The sequence below is a fragment of the Anarhichas minor genome, unplaced genomic scaffold (genome assembly GCF_050575085.1).
Source record: "Anarhichas minor isolate MPS153535 unplaced genomic scaffold, ASM5057508v1 ptg000040l, whole genome shotgun sequence".
NCBI lineage: Eukaryota > Metazoa > Chordata > Actinopteri > Perciformes > Anarhichadidae > Anarhichas > Anarhichas minor.
Genome location: NW_027466486.1, coordinates 1,744,632 through 1,765,877, shown reverse-complemented (window position 1 = coordinate 1,765,877; position 21,246 = coordinate 1,744,632). Strand labels below are relative to the sequence as shown.

Below are 21,246 nucleotides of genomic sequence, written 5' to 3'. Positions count from 1 at the left end.
AACATTAGTCAAATAAATCATGATATAGAAAAATATCATGATATAGCTACCCACTTTAAAATGTAAAGATTCAAAGCTCAAATTGTAAAAGGTTCCTCTACTGGGGATTATTAAAGTAAACACTATTTTATAATGTGATGGCAAATTATGATTTATGGGAAATTTGGAAGCGTTAAAATCTGTATAGAATTTGAAATTGTACGCATTCATTTTTATCATAATGTTGTTTCTTGACATAGTACAACTGCTAATGCTTCAGCGTGCCTTCATTAAATAAGAAGATTTGAATATATTTGACAGGAGAACTCTGCTTTTACCACAAGTCTCTTTTAATGTTTTTCTGTAATATTTTGTAAAATATGTTATAGCATTATTTTGTATAATATATGTGAAGAGGAGAGTCAGTGTCGGTCTCTTTAATCTCCAGTATGAACACAATACTAACAAACATTTAGCAGTGGTTAGTCGTGACACTACAGAAGAACTATTGTTGACTATTGGTGGATAAGACATATTTAAAATCATGATCAACATTTGTGTTAGACAAATTGTTTGCAACTAACACTGTTGTGTTCTGTAAGATTCATTGACATAAATCAAATGTCAGAGCATGTTACATTTCTGTTCAAATTACTGCAGCTGTTAATCGCTGAGTCTCCTGATTCGGTGGAATCACATTAATGACAATCTTCCCCGTGTTCTTGTTGGCCTCCATGTGTCTGTGAGCTTCTGCGATGTCCTCCAGGTTGAATGTGCTGTCAATCACCGGCCTCAGGGAGGCGGGCTGGCCTGAGAAACACGGTAACACTCTGAGTGAGAAAGCCTTCACCAGGTCTGCTTTATACTGTGAATAGAAAACACAAAGTGAGAATCAGACTCAGTTACACACATGCAAATACTGGAGGTGTGTCAGCACTTTTGGCATGAGTCAGCATGTTCACAAGCAGAGAAGAAGAAGCACAGCTAGTGTGTCGTTTCTGCTTGAATTCTCACCTGAAGGCTGCGAGAGCGCAGGAGGCTGCAGAGCAAGTGGCCTCGCTTGGACAGCAGTTTTCCCAGCAGATCTCCCTCGACTGCCCGGCCTCCCATGGTGCCGTACAGCACCCACCGGCCGTCGGTGGCTAAAGAGCTCACATTTTGCTCCCAGTTACAGCCGCCGATGCAGTCCAGGATGACGTTTGCTCCCTTGCCTGTGAAATGATAGTAATTAGTGAACTGAATTGTGGCACTGTAGCACTGCACCAAATATGTATTCATTCATAGTCCCCAACAAATGCATGATTTCCTCCTGTTTGAGTAATGTTTATTTGTAACTTTTCTAAAAAGAACATTTTCAGTCCCCAGAGAGTCGGGAAGTGAGAAAGAGAATAACTAACACCTTGTTCTAAATTGGATTGGACAATCTATACAGTGACACAATTCACCTCCAGTAAAGTCATGGACTCCCTGCGCGAAGCTCTCCTCTTTGTAGTTGAACCCCGCTGCAGCTCCCAGGCTCTCAGCTATCTTTAGTTTTTCGGGGCTTCCTGCAGTAACGACGGGCAAGGCACCAAACAGACGAACCAGCTGAACAGCAGCTGTTCCCACTCCGCTGGCTCCAGCGTGAGCCAGAACTACTTCACCCTCCTTCACCTGAGCTGTGGCAGAGAAGACAGACGGCAACAACACACAAGAACAGAATTTATTATTTACCTCCTTGTTAATTATCGAGAGAGGGAACAGGTATGGTAAGGTTGTATCACATTAAGTTTAAACTAACAGAAAATAATACTTCACCATCTTCACATTTATTTGTTTGGATAAACATGTAATTTCAGGTATTTTTTGTTTTAGTTTTAACTTGCTGAGAGCAGCACACGATGAGTCTCGTTTCTTTCAGGAATGTCAACTTACAACTTAAGAAGATATAACAACATTACTAGTATTTATTAATTTTAAGAGCAACTATCAAAACAAAAATAAAAAGTGCTCCATAGATGAAATAATTGAAAAGAAAAACACAAACAGAGACATTTAGACTAAAAAGAATACAAAAACTGAGATGGCATAATCTCCACTCGACTGTAAAATCCTCAGGAATCTCTCATGTACGCTGTGATGTTGGAAGAACTGGTTTCAGGTATGCATCCTGGAATGAACTGCTAACTGCCCACAAACAGAGCTTGCATTTTAAAGAGATTTTAAAGCTTTATTATCTGGTGTTTTTTATGATTCTTGGAACAGTTTATTCCTGTTTATTGTTGTATTGTTTCTGTTTTCATGATCGTGTTCTTGTGAATGTTTCTTGTTCTCAGGTGTCTCTTGGAAAAGAGATCATAATCTTAATGGGACAGTCTGATGAAATAAAAAAACAAAATAGCAAACATGGTTGTGTGTATGTGTACCGATGAAAACCAGCAGCTGGAAAGCAGTGAGCCAGGCCTCCGGGATCGCAGCAGCCTGGCAGAGAGTGAGATTAGGGGGGATGGGCATTAGAAGCTCCTCAGGCACAGAAACATATTCTGCATATCCTCCTCCAGAGAGCAGCGCCATGACCCGGTCATCTGGCTTCCAGCCTCCTTTCACCCCCGGACCCAGAGTATCCACAGTACCAGCTACCTCCAGGCCTATGATGTCACTCTCACCCGGGGGAGGCGGGTACAATCCTCGCCTCTGTGGAAAACAAAAACATGAATGCACTCTGTCCTGGGATTGTGACGTCACATAAAGTTACCACAATCAGCTGGAAAATAGATATGTTTAGGAAGGAGGTTGTAATGCACTTGTGCTTTGTAACTTTTGTATTGTACCTGCAGTAAGTCCGCCCTGTTGAGGGCAGTTGCATGAACTTTAATTAGGACTTCTCCACCTTTAGGCTGAGGTCTAGAGACAGTTCGCAGCAGCAAATTGTCTGGTCCTCCCGGTACGTCAACACACACTGCACGCATCATCTTGGCAAAGCTAGAGCAACACTTGTGCCGGGCCCGTAAAAAGAAAACAGAAAATATATAGAACATTTTTAAATGCTACAATGTAGAGATGAAACAAATGCTTGCGTAATGCTGGCTGCCAAATGAACGTAACCTATATCCACTGAACACTCACTATCTGGTAGTTGTTTCCACATAAAAATCTTCCAGTATGCAGGATGTGATGCATTTATGGTCCGAGCAGTGGCAACTGTGATGTAATTAAAGAAAAAAAAAAATGCATACATCAGCATCAGCAACCACATTTGAACAGACGGAGAGCACCAGTTCTTACAGAAATTACAGTCTACCTTCATTTATAATGGCCCATAATGCATCACTGTTTATGTGCTATTTTAATATCCCGTGTCATGACTAATATAGTGTTTATTCTGTGATTAATTTCAACTGTAAATACATTTCTGTTCTTCTACACATCTGTTTATAGATCACATAATATTGAAAATGCAAAAAATGCTTTAGTGCCGTTTTCTTTCACAAGATAAACTGTCAAACTAAATTAACGAATCAAACTATTCATGACTAAACTGCAAGGTCTTGTCAGTTGACCACCAACACAATCCTGCTCATTTGTGCACAATGTGCTCTTTAAAGAGTTGTCTAATCTAAGCATACACATGCAGATAGTTCTGATCTTATTTGACCATCAATTTATAATATCCATCTCTAGCACTTCCAGAGCAACCCGAAGTGCAAAAGAGGTGCATGCAATTTTAGTGAAACAACTTCTTCCCAAATGAATGTATTGTCACTGCATGCAAACAGAGAAACAAGGACAAAGGATTTGTAAGCAGCTGTTGTTAAATGTTGTTCCACGTTTCAAGAGACACTTAATATATCTGTGGGCACCAGTGTCTCGGTAATATCATCAAGGTTAGCGAGGGCCCAAAGAACCATTGCTAATGCCCATTCCGATCTGCTGGACATTGCATGGTCCATGCAGGCTTCCATACAAAACTGCATGGCCGCATATCTGCATATAGCTAACACGGACATAAGAAATATCATAATGGAGGTTATTAACATGATGTCATAACATTTAAAGCATGATTATATATTAAGAAAACATGCAGATGAATTATGGGCCATTTGGCTTTTCATACAGCTGCAGAGCAAAAACATGTGAACTAGCCCAGGAAGCATAACTGTGCATGTAGGGAACATGGGTGAGAATAAGAACAAAACTATTTAGGAGAAGCTGGAAAACAGAAGAAGAGGGAAGAGGAAGCAGTTTTAAAAGTACAGTAGTGATATGACGGAGGGTCAGTGAACGATTCCACGATTACGTCATACTGTCATGACCCGTTACGCAACGCGCCTGCGCTATAAACTCAAACTTCTCAGCTGTTTTCTTCTTAATCTTAGATTAAAGTGTCTACAGATCTACAACAGTGAGATTAGGTTGTATCACAGGCACGATAAGAAGCATATGCAGTAGTTTGTAGTTTTAGGATAGTTGCTAATTTGACATGAAACCGATCCGCTACCTTTGAATTATGTTAAAGCATCAAAAACAGCAACTTACCTGACAACGATGTCAACAGTCCCTCAACTTTGAGATGACTGGGTGAGTTTTGGGGAAGTTTAGTTGTGCCATCATGCAGACTGGGCTTCAGTTTGGCGCGGGAGGGATCAAACCAGCAGAGGGGCGGGCTGTTCTGTCATATGACAGAGCATATTAAAGGGTCACTGCACAGGGAAAGGGGGATTTCATATTGCTTTGTGCCACTAATATCCTTAATTAAATGTGAGTGTTAAATACAAGTAAAATGAAGGGATTCATCCTCCATAAGAATAGGGCTGCAAGAACCAATAATTAACATTTCAGACTTCCAGTTATTTTCTCCTTTGGTTCTATTCAATGTCAGCAAATAGTACAACAAATATTATCATTAATAATAACAATACATTCTATTTATATTGCACTCTTCAAAACAAATATTACAAAGTGCTTCACAAGACAAATAAAAGCAATATAAAAGAAGCAAAAGTGACCCCAATACAATAACTATTAAAGTAGAGCAGCGTATGAAAAGATCCACAACAAATATAACCGTGACATAAAGTGATACAAAATAAATGTCCAAACAAATGTATGCAAACACAAAAACACATATGCATACACAGACACATGCAAGTAAACACGTGTGCACATACAGACACATACTGTATATGGCATCCTAAAAATTTATGTTTAAAAAAAAGTGGCTACAGGTGTTGATGATTGAATTGCTACAGAAAGCGTAGAACATTTGAGGGCCCTGAAGGCAAAATGCCCTTTGAAACTTCCCAACTTAAACAAGTTTAAATGTCTTGTTTTGTTCAACCAGCAGTCTTAACCTAAAGAGATTAACTTTACCGTCACAGAAGACAAAGAAAACCAAGAAATATTCACATTTGAGAAGCTGGAACTAGTATTTACATAAAAACAGTTCAAATCAGTTCAGAGAATAATCATGTAATGAGATAAAATGAACTGAAAATGACAAATTAATTAATTTAAAATAAGAAAAAGATTTTAAATATGCAGATTTTGTGTATGTATGTTAACATTTCGTGATATCAGCATTGCTAAAATCCTAAATGTATCTATCAGCAAAATCTTAAGTATAACTTAGACCCCAAACAATGAAAGATCATTTGAGAGACTCGTAGCATTATTCAATAAAGTACTACAGCTGCATACAATTAGAGAAAGTATGTTCTTGAAATACTTTGAACAAAGTGAACCATTATTGTGTAACCTGCAAGAAGACCCGTGACTGCACTCGTGCGACATCTTGAAATGTAATCTCTTTAAGGACAATACACAATCCCCAACAATCCCATTCACTTCCCTTCAAATATAATAGGCTATTATATTACATACAATGAGACGGCCATGGCAGCAGACGCACCTGTATAACACGGCGCTCTGGAGGACAGAAATCAGGTAAGAAAACGACAAACTCAGCTTTAATTTAAACAGAAAAAGTGACTGAATGAGGGAAAGAAGTGGGCTCAAAAACACGTTTCTCCTTCTAGCCCTCTTGTAATGGATCAGTGCTTCAGAAGACCTAGTGTGCTGCAGAGAGATCTGAAAGTGCTGAACCAAAAGGAGGAAAGGGATCTCCAGCATAAACTGGACATGTTGGACCGACAGTACAGGTACACTCGCAAAATGCTTCAGCAGAGAAGAGACTCCCTGACGAACGAACAGAGACGAGTAGTGATGGTGAAAGTGGTTGAGCCCAAAGCAACGGTCAACATCGCTATGAGAGAAATTGGAGAACACAAATTTCAAACATTTAATGGCAGAAGATCGTACTCCAGCAAATCCCAGTATCGCAACAGAGAACGTGAACTTGTGGAGCAGAGTCGGTCGATATCGGCACCGCCACCGTCGGTCAAACCCGCCGGCTCAGTGAGACGCAGAGGCAACATCCAGAGCAGCGTGTCTCTCATGCAGATGAAAAACATCGCAACGATTGACTCAATATCAGAAAAGGAGCTGGCCAGGCAACAGCAGAAAGCCCGAGAGGAAATGGAGCGGCTGAGGCAGTTTCAGTGGGAGACGTTACACGAGAGGGTGGCAGCGTTTATAGAAAAGCTCAGGGACAAAAGCAACATGGAAATACATGTGAAACCTCCACAGAGGAACCCCCACAGTTTGGAGTCTACTGACCTCGACAATTGCAACATCACGAAAGAAAAAAAAGTTGAACTATCTGTGTTTTATTGTAAACAATGAGAGTGTAAATATTTTGTTCATTAAAATGTAGAAAAGCTTCATTATATTTCCTAATAAACTACACAATATTCCCCATCTTCCTCATGGTTATCAAAGCTTTGTGCACAGGAGTCTCCATGAGAAGGCTGCGGTGTTTCTTCCACTCTGGAGAATCAGGAAGCTCCTTGTCTGCAAAAAAAAAAGAAAAACTGGAGATATTAGTTGCAGTCCTTTAATTCAACAGCAGAATCCTGCTTTTTTCATTAACGCATGTGTAATAATAAACAAATTATATAATAAAGCAATAGCTTGAGAGGCCATGGAGCGTTGTTTGGCCGTGGTATATGGTTATTATACCACAACTACGAACCAGTCACATTTCTTCTGCATCGAGTACTTTCACTTTTAATATTATTCTTACATTTTTTTTGGACCAACTGTCAAAAACCACAAAGATATTTTATCTACAATGATGTAACAAGGAGAAGAAAATACTCACATTTGAGCGTCTGAGTACCGGAGAATATTTGGTATATTTGCCTCACAAACCGCTCATGAAAATTGTTGTGGACTAAATGATTAAATGACTAATCGTGCCAGCTCTAGTGGGATGTTCTAAAGAAGAATGTCAGCTAAAATGATTCAGCGCTTGTTGTGAAACTACCGAGACGTACTGTACGTACAGAGGCTTACATGAAGCGCTCACTGTGTCTACATGTATTATGGGTTGTATTGGTGCAGATCCATAGCGATCAGTTTGAGTTGGGAAACTTCTGCAGCATATAAAATAAATCCTACCGTTACATTTGAAGTGGACTCGTGTGGGAAGACATCTGGTGCGGTCAGTGTAGTCAAGTGAGCAGAGAACAAGCGTCTTCTCTTTCGGCACCGTGAACATCAGCACCAGTAATGAACACAAAACGTTACTCTCCATCACTACCACAGACTTATGGAGCTCCTGTAACACAAGCAAGAGGACAGGGTCAGTGTGCAGCTACTTTTCCTCTGAGAGATTATCAAAGCCTTGAATGTTAAGTAGAGAAAGACTTAATTTCTCACTATTTATTCATCTAAAGTTTTGAAGAAATATGCACAAATCACTGCAGGTTTGATTGGGGTGATATATATGTGGGCCAATATTATTATATACCATATATATTAGTATTATAAACAGTATGTTGTGAGAATTACTAAAGAACCTGTAGCACATAAATGTTTTATAGGCTGCTTTTTAAAAGCAAAGTCTGGCACCTTAACAAGCTTCAACTGCTGCTTGCGACCAGCAAAGGCGTTGAGATGTTGGCTGAGGGGGTCCAGAAGAGTCCTTATGTCTGTCTGCATGCTGCTCTGCTCGGCCAGGTTGTTTAAAGGAATGAACGGGGGAACGTCGTGACGGCTGATCCTCACAGTCGGCTTCACGTCGATCTCCAGGTTGTAGGTTTCTAAGTAGACGCCCTCATAGGCTGTAGCCAGAGACACACACATCCCTTTACCTTGACGGGTCTTTATGACGTTGTACCCACCTGAGCGACATCAAGAGATTGGATTAGGACATAGTGATGAATCTGAGATATATAAGAGACATGTATAATAACATCTCACTGTCAAATATATAATAAATGGGTGAGTGACGGGTACCGATGACGTGATGAGCATGCAGGAGGTCTTTCAGTTGTGTATGTCTGGCCATCAGCCGCAGCAGCTTTGAGTTCTCAGAGTCTTCATCCATTCCCTCTTCTTCTTCTTCTTCTTCTTCTTCTTCTTCTTCATGTGTACACCATTTGTCCATAGATGCCCTCAGTTTCTTGAGATTCTGTAGCAGGACGGAGTAACAAGCACCAACAAGAAAGCACAAGAAGTGCAGCGTTATTAATGACGTTAGTGATGGAAGGGGCAGCTTTTTTAAGTATTCAGTTACTAAAACCACACTGTGAAATTACTCCACTAAGTCAAAGTCCTGCATTCAAAACCATACTTGAGTATAAGTATTTACATACTATCAGTATCACTGGTGAGGATAAAGGTAGAGCTGTTATAGACTGCATTGTTTTGGCTATGTGTACCTAAGTGTAACGTCATGTATACTTTTAGTGTAACAGCTGTAAACTCTTCCGTCAACATGGAGTCACCTTATGAGTCTCTATCTCGGCTCTCAGCTGGTCTCTCTGGGTCAGCAGCGCCTCAACTTTAGCCTTCAGCTCCTTCACGCGACTCGGCTGCTGAGGTTGAGTTTTACGGCTTCTTGCCTGGACTTCCAGCAGACTGAGATGACTCAAAACACCTGCGGGAGGAACAAATACTCATCTTGGATTAACTCTCAAAACGACAGATGTGAACGTTGCTGACATTAGGCTCACAGACTGTCGGGACTGTTAGCATTAAGCTAGTGGAGCGTCACAACAAACTACTCCTAGCTAACCAGATAGCTAGATAACGTTAGCTGTACCGGTAAGCTAGCGTTACACCAGCCCGGGTTACCTTTCGTAGAAGCTCCCTCCATGTTCCGCGAGTATTTATTTTGTGTTAAATAATGTACGTTTAAACTGCTTTAGATGAAAACATCCACAATCGCGGATTTCTTTTTTGAGTTTGGCGGCTGGCGCGTCATCATCCGTAGCCCCGCTCCTAGTTTCAACCCCGGAAGATAATTCAAAACAACCCTGTGTTGACATGTGGCGTCTGGACCGGAGAGATTAGCCAGTCGTTCTTTTTGATTTATTGCTTTTATGAACACCTGCAGAAGAGATTAAAACAAGATGAGATTTAATCGGAGAGAAAACGAGATAGACGGTTTTAACTAAAGTGGCGTTCTTGAAGGTGTCAGTACAAACAGCATGGTGCCGTTGACGGTTAGCCTCACCCGGATTACAACAGTGTTGGTGTGTAAAGGTGAGACTCCCTCATGTTATTTCGTTGGTCCAGTCGGCTGTTGTCAGTGATTTGAGGGTCACTGAGTTTTATTTTCCTGCGTAGCACCATTATTTAGTTAACTAATATGGCTAAAGTTACAGTAGCAGTGTTTTCAAATCAAGTAAAAGTCACTTTAATCAATAGTCCTGCATTATTTCTGGAGGCAGTTATTCATAGTTACTTTAGTGACCTTATTGTAGTTTGTGCTGCCTCCTATGGTTGAGTTTGGGTTGAACTGACAACTCAACATCAATTAATCAGTCAGTATTTTGACAGAAAACTATTCAGCAACTACTTTGATTTATTATTAAGTTTTTTTTAAGGCTGCAGCTTCTCAAATAATAGGATTTCTCTGTCTGTCGATCTTGGGGTTTCAGACAAAGCAAGACATTTGAGGATGTCAAATTACGCTCTGAGGCATTGCAAAATAATTGACATAGTAACTGATAATTTGTTGCAGCCCCAACTTGCAGCAATGTGATAATATATTATTATATTATGAATAGGGCTGCAACTAAGGATTGTTTTCATTATCGTTTAACCTGCTGCTTATTTTCTCGCATTAATCGCATTTAAAAATACTTAAATTAGTTTAAATTGCTAATCAAGATCTCCTTGAGTCAGATGAGACGTCTTTAAATAGCTTGTTTTGTGCTTTTCAGCTACTTGTTTCGGTTATTTGTGTCCTCGCACATTCATAATGTGAGTAAAGAAAACATGCTACACCTATTTTTTGCTTTTGACCTTTAAAACCCTCAGAGGTCTGTTGCTGCTGTTCGTGTTTGTGGTGCAGTATTCACAAAGGCAGCAGATGGCAGAGTAGCAGTGCACCTCCTCTCTCTGAACATTCCCAAACCAGCAGGCAGTATTTTTGGAGCAGCACAAGCAGGGTAAAGTTGACACACAGGTCGTGTGCCCTCGGCTTGTGTACAGACCAGGAGCTTGTCTCATGTAACAATGTTGTTCTGCTACAAACAGTTCACTTTAGGTGACTGTAGTGATTTCCCCTTCTGTCTATCGCTGTGTGAAGGAACAGAAATCTGTAAACAGCTCAGTGGAATCAAGGACTCGAGGAGAGTATGTGTAGGTTAGCTTCTTTGCCCGTCAAGCAAAGTGATTTGTTTTAAAGATCATTGGATACAGAAAGCGTCAACATGCCAGCAAAGATTACTCTCTCACTCACACAAATACATTTTATCAGTGTTTTTGATTTTCCTTTCTTCAAGGCTCCTGCGCTCTCCTGACTGATGGGTGTGGACAGAGACTTTTGTCATCCGTCTGAAGGACGACCAAACCGTCTGCAGCCGAGACTCAAAGACAATCAACATGGACCCGTCCGACCAGAAGCACTTCACAGCCGTAGACTACGTGATCTTTGTGGCCTTGCTTGCTGCCTCTGTGGGCATCGGGCTGTACCATGCTCTTTCAGGCGGGCGTCAGCGCACCACACAGGAGTTCTTGATGGCGGACAGGAGCATGAGCTGTCTTCCCATTTCGCTGTCGCTCATCGCCTCATTCCAGTCTGCTGTGGCGATTATCGGCGTACCGGCAGAGATCTACACTCACGGTACTCAGTACTGGTTCATCGGCTGTGCCTACTTTCTCGGCCTCCTCATTCCTGCCCACGTTTTCATTCCTGTGTTGTACAAACTGAGGCTCTCCAGTGTTTACGAGGTATGACGGAGCCGTTTTGTTGGATTTCAATGAGTGCATATTAATGGTGTGTATCCTTCATGACGCACACTTCTTATGTTGTTTTGTTTCACAGTATCTTGAATTGCGCTTCTGCAAAGCAGTGCGTATCTGTGGAACTTTGGCCTTCATCTTTCAGACAGTGGGTGCAACACTTCTCATAATGAAGTGGGGATGCACCAATGCCACTTTTTCCTCTCCGAATAACATTACCAATATTACACATATACCGATCTGATAGTATCTCAGTGCATTTTTCATTTTCATGTGAGGTAACATGTGGCCACGGTGCTAAAAGCTTAAGTTGGCAGCCAGTCGACGTTGACAATGAAACTGCATTTATTGTGCATCAGTCACATCCAACCAATACCCACTCAGTGTAAAGGAATAGTTTGAAGAGTTTAATGAGGAAAATGAAACTCTCACGTTTGTTCTTGTATGAAGCTTAAGCCTGCAGCCGGTTAGCTTCACTTAGCATAAAGACTGGAAACATAGCAAACAGCTAGCCTGGCTCTTGTCCAAAGGTAAGAAAATCAACTTACCTACATCTCTAAAGTTCACTAATTAACACTTTGTATTTTGTTTTGTTTAATCTTTGCAAAAGCCAAAGTGTAAAAAGTGACACGTTGTGGTTTTACTGTGAACATGTGTCAGACTATTTCTTAGACAGGAGCAGTTCCCTTTAAGCGGAGCCAGGCTAGCTGTTTCTCGATATTGTGTTGGCAAGAAGGCAAATAAGCGTTTGTCCCAAAGCTATTTCTCTAACTAGGTTGTTCTTGCCCTGATACAATCAAGTGGATAAGATTGGTGCATCCCCATCAGAAAGCCTGAAAAATACAAGAGACACGTTTGTTTATCGCCTTGAACATCTTTATTTTTATCCACCTTTATGACGCGGATAGTCTCTGATTTGTCCTTTACTCTGCTACAGGTTATCTATATGGGGATTTGTGTGTACACTCCTGCCTTTGCACTAAACGCAGGTTAGACAAGTTCATTTATTTTTTACTCTGGCTCAGTAAATTTCAATAGATAAGATCTGTGGTTCATATATGTGTTGCGGGGTTTTCTTTCAGTTACTGGATTTGAATTGTGGGCGGCAGTGCTGGCTACTGGACTAGTGTGCACATTGTACACAACGATGGTGAGTTATCAAAGGTCATTGTTATACGCCTTAACTTAACCTGTTGACATTTGAATATTTCCAACTCTACCTTAACAGGCCCAGTGTGGGGTGTCATGTCTCTCTTGACAGCTCCCCCCCCCCCCCCCCCCCAAAAGTAAAAACATGCAAAATTCTTTAGAATTACAGTTTGCTGTGTCAAAAATGGTTTGTGTCAAAAAGTGTCAATCTTAAAAAGAAAGGCCCATTAATCACTTGTATTCTACATTTTAGAGGTATGCATTAATATAAAGGATTACGGAGACCGATATCTAGCATTTGAATGAGGGATATATCTGATTCATTTCCCATGTGTCTTGTCTGCTCCTGACAGGGTGGTTTGAAGGCTGTCATCTGGACGGACGTCTTCCAGACCGTTGTGATGTTTGCAGGGCAGCTGGCTGTCATCGTGGTGGGCGTGCATCAGACTGGAGGAGTGTCTGAAGTCTGGAGGAAAGTCCAGGAGGGAAACCGCCTCTCTGCTCTCGAGTGAGTCCACCCTAGCTCTTTAAGTGGAAATCAGTTCTGCAAATGCCAACATCACAAAGTTCTGAGTAAACGGAAGATTTTCTTTTGGTTACAAAATAAAAACGAATACGGTTTGCTGCAGTTTTTTTTGAAAGTTTGTTGCTTTTTAAAGAAGATTGATCCAAGTTATTCGTGTTATTTTGTAATTTTATGTTCCAACATTTTCAGTTAAGCATGTAATAAAAATAAGACTTTCTTATCTTTTCCTACAAATAGTGAATAGTTTTGTTTTTTTACAGTTAGTTATTGTAATTACTAAAACACTTCCTATAAATCTCTGGATGAACTCTAGTATCAGAACAAAGACATTGAGACAATGTTGTCACTCAAAACACAATCATTTAAAACAACACACTGCAATACTAGTGTAGTATTACAACATGTATCACTGTTGTTAGCTTATATTTGTATATATATATTTTTTTTGCACAAACCAAAAGTGCAACAAAAATAATTGCACCTCTTTACTGCAGAAATTCTGTCCTTCTCTATTCTTTAGTTGGTGATGTAGCAAATTGCAGTCTAATTTTCAGTATTTCCTTTTTAAATCATGTAAATTAACTGTAAATACTGAAATCTGAAAGATGGGATCACTGAATGCGTTTTGTGTCAAAGCAATGAAAAGTTTCCCACAGTTTAATCCACATTGACTGCTTTTGTTCTCACTGTAGGAACGGTTTTTAAAACCTGAACTGAAGCCTCAAGCGTGTAACAATGAGTCGTAAAAAAGATTGAGTTATGCTGGAATATTCTAAAGTATTATAGTATTTTCTTCATACTGTTTTTGTTTTCCTCATGTGTTTAGCCTAAACCCAGATCCTACAGAGAGACACACCTTCTGGACTCTGGGGGTTGGCGGGGTCTTCCTCATGCTGTCCCTGTACGGAGTCAACCAGGCTCAGGTCCAAAGATATCTCAGCGCCCGCACAGAGAAAGAGGCTGTCAGGTGAGCTGCACTTTGTGTGTATACGTTGTATAACGTTGTATTTTCAACCAACACGTTCAACCAAGATGGTGAACATGTTAAACGTTTTAAAAGCTAAACGTCAGCATGTCAGCATTGTCATCGTGAGCGTAATAGCGTGCTTATGTTAGCATTGAGCTCAAAGCACCTCTGAGTCTAATTACAGCCTCATAGAGCCGCTATCTGTAATTTAAGTGTGTTTAGTGGACAAGAACAGACCTCAGAAACGACCACTTGTACTACGTTTCTTCCTTCCTGTCTGCAGGTCTTGCTACATGGCGTTTCCCTCCCTGCAGTTGTCCCTGGCTCTAGGCTGTGTGATGGGACTGGTCATGTTTGCACGTTACTGTGGAGAGGATCTCGCTGACAAGCTGCCCACCTCTTCAAGGGATGCGGTGAGTTCCAGTGTGTTATTTCTGCTTTTTAGTGTCGTTATCAACCAAATCATCTGCGTCGCATTTTGTGACTTCTTTTCTAGCTTCTTCTGCTTCATGGATCTTAAGAGATTAGTGTGAAAGATGAAAGTTAAGTTCATGCAGAGTTATGTAAAAACCCTCCAGGGCAGTTATATTTAACATATATATATATATATATATATATATATATATATATATATATATATATATATAACACATATATTTAACAGCTAACAGCAACACTACAGCAACATGAGTATTTGCATAATGTATTGCAAGTATTTCTAACATGATAGGACCTACCTTGTCAGATTTGAATTTCGTTTATGGTGACTAACAACGTTACGCAAACCAGGTTTCATGTCTATTGTGTGGCTTTTCCACAGATGGTGCTATACTTTGTGATGGACATGCTGCAAGGTCTGCCTGGTCTACCTGGACTGTTTGTTGCCTGTTTGTTCAGTGCAGCTCTCAGGTACGGGACTTTCCACAGCGTCAGTCTATATCTAGTTTTTTTAAATTGAACCTTTCACATGAACTCAGTCAACAAACCACTATCTCTCTGACGCTTCTCAGTGAAATCAGCTGTCACACTTCTTGCGTGTTGTTATGGTCGTACAAGCAACAAGTGAGCATCAAAGTTTGGTTGTGTCCCTTTCACCATAACCAGGGGAAGAGGCTGTGAGAAGTTCAATAACACATGCAAACTACTCAGGTGTCCCAGATGAAGTCATACGGGTCGGTGACATGGCTTGAATCGAGTTAATGTTTCTCGTTGCACTTCATACATTTTTTTTCAGCATCTTCAGTTACACCAAAAACCTCACAGACTTCATCCTCAAACATGCTCATACAGTTAAATCTAATGCTAAATCTAATGCAGTTATTCACATCAAATGTTTCAGTGCTGGTTATCCTGAAAAAGAAACATCTAAATTTGAATCTTATGAAAAGCTTTTATTCAAATCTGGCTGTTCGCCTCCCTGATGTCTCTCACTATGGGTGTAAAAAAACCTTTTAACTGCAATTGCATTAATAAAGAGGGTGAATAATTAACATTACGTTTCATTGTTGCTTGATGTATTCTAAAGATGGCAGTAATGGTATGTACGGTACATGTTTTCTCCTGTGCAGCACCATCTCTTCTGCTTTTAACTCTCTGGCCACTGTGACAATGGAAGACCTCGTCAAACCACATTTCCCCGCCATGACAGAGGCAAGAGCGACCCTGCTGTCCAAAGTCTTAGGTTAGCCTCTTCGAAGTTCATCGGCGCACGATTCAGAGCTGCGTAATAACGTTTGTTCTTAACCTTTTCAACTTGTGTCTCCGCTCTAAGCGATGTGCTACGGGCTGCTGTGTCTGGCCATGGCCTATCTCACTCACCTGATGGAGGATTCTGTTCTACAGGCAAGCTCACAAGTTGTGTGATCAAATAACAGCGATAACATTTCTCGCTGAATGTGCACTCATTGTTATTGTGATTGAACTCCAGGTGGCTTTGAAAATCTTCGGGATGGTTGGCGGTCCTGTTCTGGGTCTGTTTTGTCTCGGGATGTTCTTCCCGTGGGCCAACTCCACTGTAAGTTAAACCTCATCACTGAGATCTATCGTGTAGTTAGTCATGAGACACTATACAGTGTAACTGCTCTGCTTACTGTGGTAAAAATTATGATGAATTAAAGTTGTGTCTACCAGGTTATTAGTGTTAATATGTTGTTTCTTTCACACGTGTATTTAAATGAAGAAATGGCCTTCTCTTGCTCCTCATGAGTCTGTAGCTCAGGATTTACTCAGCTCAGGTTTAAGCAGTGATTTTGTGACGTCCACGCCAGAAGCCATCAGCTTTACAATAGATCTACATTGCAAAATTGGTTATTGAAACCATATGATACAACAATGGTCTTCCGTCGCATTGTGCCCTCTGGTTTAATGGCACCACCAACTGTTCATCTCGATGTGGCCAACTCCTAATATTTACAGTAGTATAACGGCAGTGGACGGAAACACGCGTGAATTCGCATTTTCTGGAAATTGAGTTACAATGTGCGCTGATATTGAATGGAAACTTTAAAGGAGACAATTTTCAGGTTCATTCTTGTATTTTGGGTTTTCTACTAGAGCATGTTAACATGCTTACAATACAAAAACACTTTATTTTCCTCATACTGTCTGTCTGGATAAACCTGAATTCATTGTTTTAGCACCTGTTTCTTCAGCGGCCAATCCCCATTGAGAGTGCTTTTAGAAGCGTTCTCCAGTAACAGATACGCTTCTGTTGGAAAAATTCACTCGAGGCCGATGTAAAAATCATTAATCACAGGACATTTATTCTTGCAACACATACAGAATATATGGATCAAGGCTGCTCAGAGGTTTGTCTCTGAGTCTCAGTCATATATGCTGCTAAACACAAGCAGTGTGGTGGTACAGGGTCATTTACGATAAGCTTGTCACACATGGATAGCGTACACACGTATTGCTTTTCATACAGCGTAATCTTCACAAAACCTGGAAAAAGACTTCAGCAGTTTGTTCTAGTACAAAGGTCATTCTATGAAATCAGGAAGTCTTGGTAGCCAATCAGCTCTGCTCAAGTATTGACGTCTGCTACAGCTTTATTGTCTATTATTTAGGACAAACATCTGCTAGCCCCCCAAGAGGAAAGATATGTGAGACGCTGGTGTCAGAGGAAGTTTCAGACACCAGACATACGAGGGCACAGGCCTCGAACGCTCACATGAGGATATAAGTCTTTGTAAGTCAACATACTTCTTTAGTCATTAGATTTTCCCAACAGCTTCCATTTTATTAAAACACTTTTTTTAAAGCTTGAAGTCTATTTTTAGTCGTGTTTAAGTGAAACGTAATCTGCATAGGCATTAGGCAGCTGTTTAAATAACACAAATATCCCTTTGTATATGTGTTTTTAACTTATAAACCGTATCTATATTCGGCGGTTGAGTCTCACTTCCATTCTATTCACTGTAAGCCCACCCTCCTCCCGAAAAAAGCCCCTTTTTTTTCTGATTGGTCAGCATTTTCCGGTCTACTGTATCTGTTCTGTCGCCGTCTTCACAGCGTCACTGCAGCTGGGTCTCACTGAGTGCGTCGACTACACAGAGCTTTGCGCACTTCTACCGGTGACTGTATAGTTGAGATGCATCCTGACTGCTCGTTTAAAGGCACAGTTTCTGAATACGGGCTGTGTGCGTTTGTCTGTGGATTCAGCCTTGCGATACTTTCACAGTATTTATTTAGCACCAAGACCTGCTTTATAATCAACATGGAAATCTCACTTTCTACAATATGGGGCCTTTAACTGACAGGCATCCTGTCTTTAAGTTTGTAGGGGTTATTCCTGTTATCATTTTGTGACCCCCTCAGATTTATTTTGGGCCTTGTTTGGGATCCCGACCCCCACATTGGAAACCACTCCTTACAGTTAATTTTCATTAATAAATGTAATCCAATCAGAATAATTCCTATAATAACAATAAAATCAGTCAATCTGTGTTTCAGAATGCAAAAGCTGCTTACCCTCCTAGCAGGATGTTAAGTTACTTACCATATCTGTATCTGTGTTAAGTATTAGTTTCCCTGTTGTTACCAGGGAGCATTGGCAGGTCTGGGAGCCGGTCTGGCTTTGTCTTTCTGGGTCGGCATCGGGAGCCTTTTAACCCGTAGCTCCGGCACGAGGCCGCTGCCGCCCGGCTGCAGAGCCGTCCTGCTGTCGGACAACACGACGTCTGCCATTCACACCGCTGCACTCGGCAATTTCACTCTGAGGTACACGGACAGCACGGTGTGTTTTTGTTTTTACTGTGGTCGTTTCACAAGTTAATCATCTCTCTCTGTCCTTCAGCCGACCGTCTGGACTGAACAGATTTTATTCGTTGTCCTACATGTGGTACAGCGCTTTCAACTGCTTCACAGTCATCCTAACCGGCCTGATCATCAGCTTCCTCACAGGTGAGTCAATTCTTACTGTACAACGCATGCTCTCGATATTTTATAATACATTTGAGTTTAATTTTACTTTAATATTTTTAAATGTATGTATGTTTTCCATTTAGGCCCTATGAAAGAAGAAGATGTGACACCAGGCACAATCTATCCCTTGTGTGGGAAACTGCTGTGTTTTCTACCTGAACACCTCAAAAAGAAGCTCTGCTGCTTGACTCCTCTGGGACAGCCGGTCAGTAGAGTTATGAATACCCGTCAGACTCCTGCCATGAAATGAAACTAAATACTGACTGCATGTTAGTGGTAATGTTGGGTTATGTTCCTCATCATTAAAACAGTTAGCATCGTCCACTAAAGAGAAATCCACTTTGGTCCTCACTGAAATACAAAAATAAATTGTACAGACATTAATGTTTCTCAGACCATGTTTTTCTCATAACCCTGGTGATCCTCTGACATTTTGTCTTGTTTTGGGGGAAATATCTTTTTAGCTTTTGGATGATTTGCTGTAACATTTCCAGCAGATACTCAAAGGTTGATTTGTAATAAATTGAGTGATCCGTAAAACTTAAATTACAATCGTACGCAGCACAACGCAGGGACGCAGGGACTTAACTTTCGTCAGTAAATGCTTGAGTGTGAGAGGCTGCCAGAGCTTGAAATGATGACGTACGATGATGGGACAGCACATATCACGATACCTTGGCGACTCCAAAACATGTTTTTTTTTTTTTATGTTTTAAATTATACGTCTGACTTGAACGTCTTCCAGGCTGTTTCCTTACGAGACCAGATGTCATTTTTAAAGAATCTATTAACTTGTTTTTGTCAAAACGGCTTCAATAAGCACAATTAAATGAAATGGTTGATGAATAAACCAGGTATGTAATATAACCTTAGCTTTCATTACTCTGACTTTATTGTTTTCTTTATGTAGCATCTTAAATCTTTAATGTTTCTGTGTAAATTGAATATGCCAGGCTGAGCACGTGCTGTCCGCGCTTCCTCTGGTAACTCTGTGTCTAATGTCCCAACACTATAAATTGTGGATAATTTCAGTCAGGCATAAAGGGCTCAAAATGTCTGCCAGAGAGCCCTCAAGCAGTAAAGGATTTGACTGTGGGACAGTCCTAAACCCTCACAGACTTTGCGGGTCCGAATTGGGATCGGGAAAGTGTCTTACTCAAGGACACTTCAACATAGATCCTCGTCATGAGTAGTTAAGGTCAGCTAATTAATCTGCTCTGCTATATTTACTGTTTTAGTGATCTTTTTAATTATTCTCTTAGCGGCCTCCACAACACAAAGAAGGCAATGGACTGGCCTTACCGCAAGAGGACGGAACGTCCCAAGAAGAGAAGGACAAATTTCTTCCCGATGTTCAAACAGCTCTTGTGGAGCACGAAACAACTGTGTGATATCACGGTTTGACGTACGGCTGGAAAACGGTTAAAAAGTCTTCACACAAAGCGCTCGGACAAAAAAAAAAAAAGAAAAGTGAATGTTTTTTTATTTCTTATTTTTTTGCCTTTGCTTTGTGATGAAAGACAAAATGTGAATTTGCACTCAAATGCTGCAACAAAGTCAAAGCTAAACATCGTCCAGTCAACACAAGAGATGCAGTTTATATGCAGTATTTGTCAACGCCGGGTGTATGATCATTGGTTCACTATCAGTCTGTTCCTTGTGTGTGTAAAAAAAGACCGTTCTATGAGAATTATTTGAAGTCTTGTGAACTTTAGAGCAAAAAAACAACAAAAGCGTTTTATACCGGTATTGATTCTATACTTGACAAACGTTTAACACTAGTGCAGCTGTATATGAATGGTCCTGTGTGAGAAGATGGCGCCTCAATTATTAACAATCTATGATTGAATTTTTGTCTGTATTGCAGCTGAAACACTGAAAATGATTAAAGATTTTGTAGTTATCCCTTTGCATTGTTTTGCCCTTTTTATTTAGAATTTCTGCAAGTTTCAGTCCTAAATATTCAGCCATGACATTGGAATTTTTAAAGATAACACCTACGCTTTCTGTGCACAACAAACTCAGGTGTCTGACAACACCCGGCACTCCTCTCTCCAACTCACTCACATTTCCTACGTTGTCTTTCAGCCTATATATATATATGATTCTTTGTCATTTTTAGACTTCTACCTGTCACATATTGAATAAATAGAGCTGTTCCTCATAAACAAACATTTGTATTCGTGTATTTAAAACAAATATCTCATTTCCCTGACAAAGCTTCTCTATACTTTGCTTACATCAGAGTCGTAAACACAAGGGCTGTATAATAATTCTAGCAGGTCTGTAACCCAATAAAAGTTTTATAAATGGCTGTAATTGCATGCCATTGTACATCTTTGTGTTTCTTTTTGCCTCTGCTGCATGAGGTTTTGCATGTGCCATCATTTTCTGTTAGATGTCAGCTGCACCTAAACATACAGTATATTAAACATTTAGAAATATCACAACAATGGATTACCCAAATAGAAACTCAAAATAGAAACACAAAATCCCCATACGATGCAGTGTGAACGTGCTGCATACTCAATACTATGTCATACTTAGTATGAATAGTATGTAAGTATGTGATATCGAACACAGCCAATGCCTCTGAACATTATTATCGCCGACACGGAGGCATTAAAACAGAAGTTTACAGCCATGTTAGCAGCTCTGTGAGGCTGTACAGCGGTGCTCTGAGCTAACACGCTCACAATGACAATGCTTACATGCTGATGTTTGGCAGGGATGATGCTGACAATGTTCATCAAAGTTTAGTGTGTTAGGATGCCAATACTTTACTGAAAAACAAAAGTGTCAAAGTCATGGTGACACCAGAGGTTTTTGATATCGGGTGACACGAGCCACCATTTTTTGAAAGTCAAATTAGATCCACATAACACCTTTTTTTTAACTTTGCATG

At 40.4% G+C, this 21,246-nt stretch overlaps 3 protein-coding genes across 5 annotated transcripts; 1 reads left to right on the top strand and 2 right to left on the bottom strand.

The window, feature by feature from the left end:
* Positions 1–400: 400 nt before the first annotated feature.
* On the bottom strand, positions 401–4,639 carry tp53i3 (tumor protein p53 inducible protein 3). Of its 2 annotated transcripts, XM_076107950.1 has the most exons (7): positions 4,495–4,639; positions 3,085–3,159; positions 2,790–2,963; positions 2,385–2,652; positions 1,425–1,637; positions 994–1,190; positions 401–844 (listed from the first exon to the last, which is right to left on the bottom strand). In XM_076107950.1, the coding sequence occupies exons 2-7, from the start codon at positions 3,136–3,138 to the stop codon at positions 626–628; spliced, it is 1,125 nt and encodes a 374-aa protein (XP_075964065.1). In that variant the 5' UTR covers positions 3,139–3,159; positions 4,495–4,639; the 3' UTR covers positions 401–625. The 2 variants fall into 2 exon arrangements, with proteins under 2 accessions (XP_075964065.1, XP_075964066.1); XM_076107951.1 differs by lacking the exon at positions 4,495–4,639 and having other exon boundaries at positions 3,085–3,329.
* Positions 4,640–5,742: 1,103 nt separating this feature from the next.
* On the bottom strand, positions 5,743–9,324 carry cenpo (centromere protein O). The gene is made up of 6 exons (XM_076108258.1): positions 9,157–9,324; positions 8,808–8,959; positions 8,317–8,491; positions 7,930–8,201; positions 7,477–7,636; positions 5,743–6,867 (listed from the first exon to the last, which is right to left on the bottom strand). Exons 1-6 carry the CDS (start codon positions 9,176–9,178, stop codon positions 6,758–6,760), a joined length of 891 nt encoding a protein of 296 aa, XP_075964373.1. The 5' UTR covers positions 9,179–9,324; the 3' UTR covers positions 5,743–6,757.
* slc5a6b (solute carrier family 5 member 6) lies at positions 9,202–20,244 on the top strand. 2 transcript variants are annotated; one of them, XM_076108257.1, is made up of 17 exons: positions 9,202–9,567; positions 10,348–10,478; positions 10,815–11,262; positions 11,357–11,422; positions 12,212–12,263; positions 12,357–12,424; positions 12,777–12,931; positions 13,776–13,916; positions 14,200–14,329; positions 14,737–14,825; positions 15,485–15,597; positions 15,688–15,758; positions 15,844–15,930; positions 17,962–18,137; positions 18,214–18,320; positions 18,425–18,546; positions 19,604–20,244. In XM_076108257.1, the coding sequence occupies exons 3-17, from the start codon at positions 10,915–10,917 to the stop codon at positions 19,730–19,732; spliced, it is 1,854 nt and encodes a 617-aa protein (XP_075964372.1). In that variant the 5' UTR covers positions 9,202–9,567; positions 10,348–10,478; positions 10,815–10,914; the 3' UTR covers positions 19,733–20,244. The 2 variants fall into 2 exon arrangements, with proteins under 2 accessions (XP_075964372.1, XP_075964371.1); XM_076108256.1 differs by lacking the exon at positions 10,348–10,478.
* Positions 20,245–21,246: the final 1,002 nt, after the last annotated feature.

Coding starts and splice junctions, on each gene's coding strand:
- slc5a6b (XM_076108256.1), top strand. CDS start 10,915: ATGGACCCGTCCGACCAGAAGCACTTCACAGCCGTAGACTACGTGATC. Junction 11,423..12,211: donor TGGCCTTCATCTTTCAGACA/GTGGGTGCAACA, acceptor ACTCTGCTACAG/GTTATCTATATGGGGATTTG. Junction 15,931..17,961: donor TCCCGTGGGCCAACTCCACT/GTAAGTTAAACC, acceptor TGTTGTTACCAG/GGAGCATTGGCAGGTCTGGG.
- tp53i3 (XM_076107950.1), bottom strand. CDS start 3,138: ATGCATCACATCCTGCATACTGGAAGATTTTTATGTGGAAACAACTAC. Junction 1,638..2,384: donor CCAGCTGCTGGTTTTCATCG/GTACACATACAC, acceptor TCTCTGCCACAG/CTCAGGTGAAGGAGGGTGAA. Junction 1,191..1,424: donor AGTCCATGACTTTACTGGAG/GTGAATTGTGTC, acceptor ATCATTTCACAG/GCAAGGGAGCAAACGTCATC.
- cenpo (XM_076108258.1), bottom strand. CDS start 9,178: ATGGAGGGAGCTTCTACGAAAG. Junction 8,202..8,316: donor GCATGCTCATCACGTCATCG/GTACCCGTCACT, acceptor GATGTCGCTCAG/GTGGGTACAACGTCATAAAG. Junction 7,637..7,929: donor AGCAGTTGAAGCTTGTTAAG/GTGCCAGACTTT, acceptor CTTGTGTTACAG/GAGCTCCATAAGTCTGTGGT.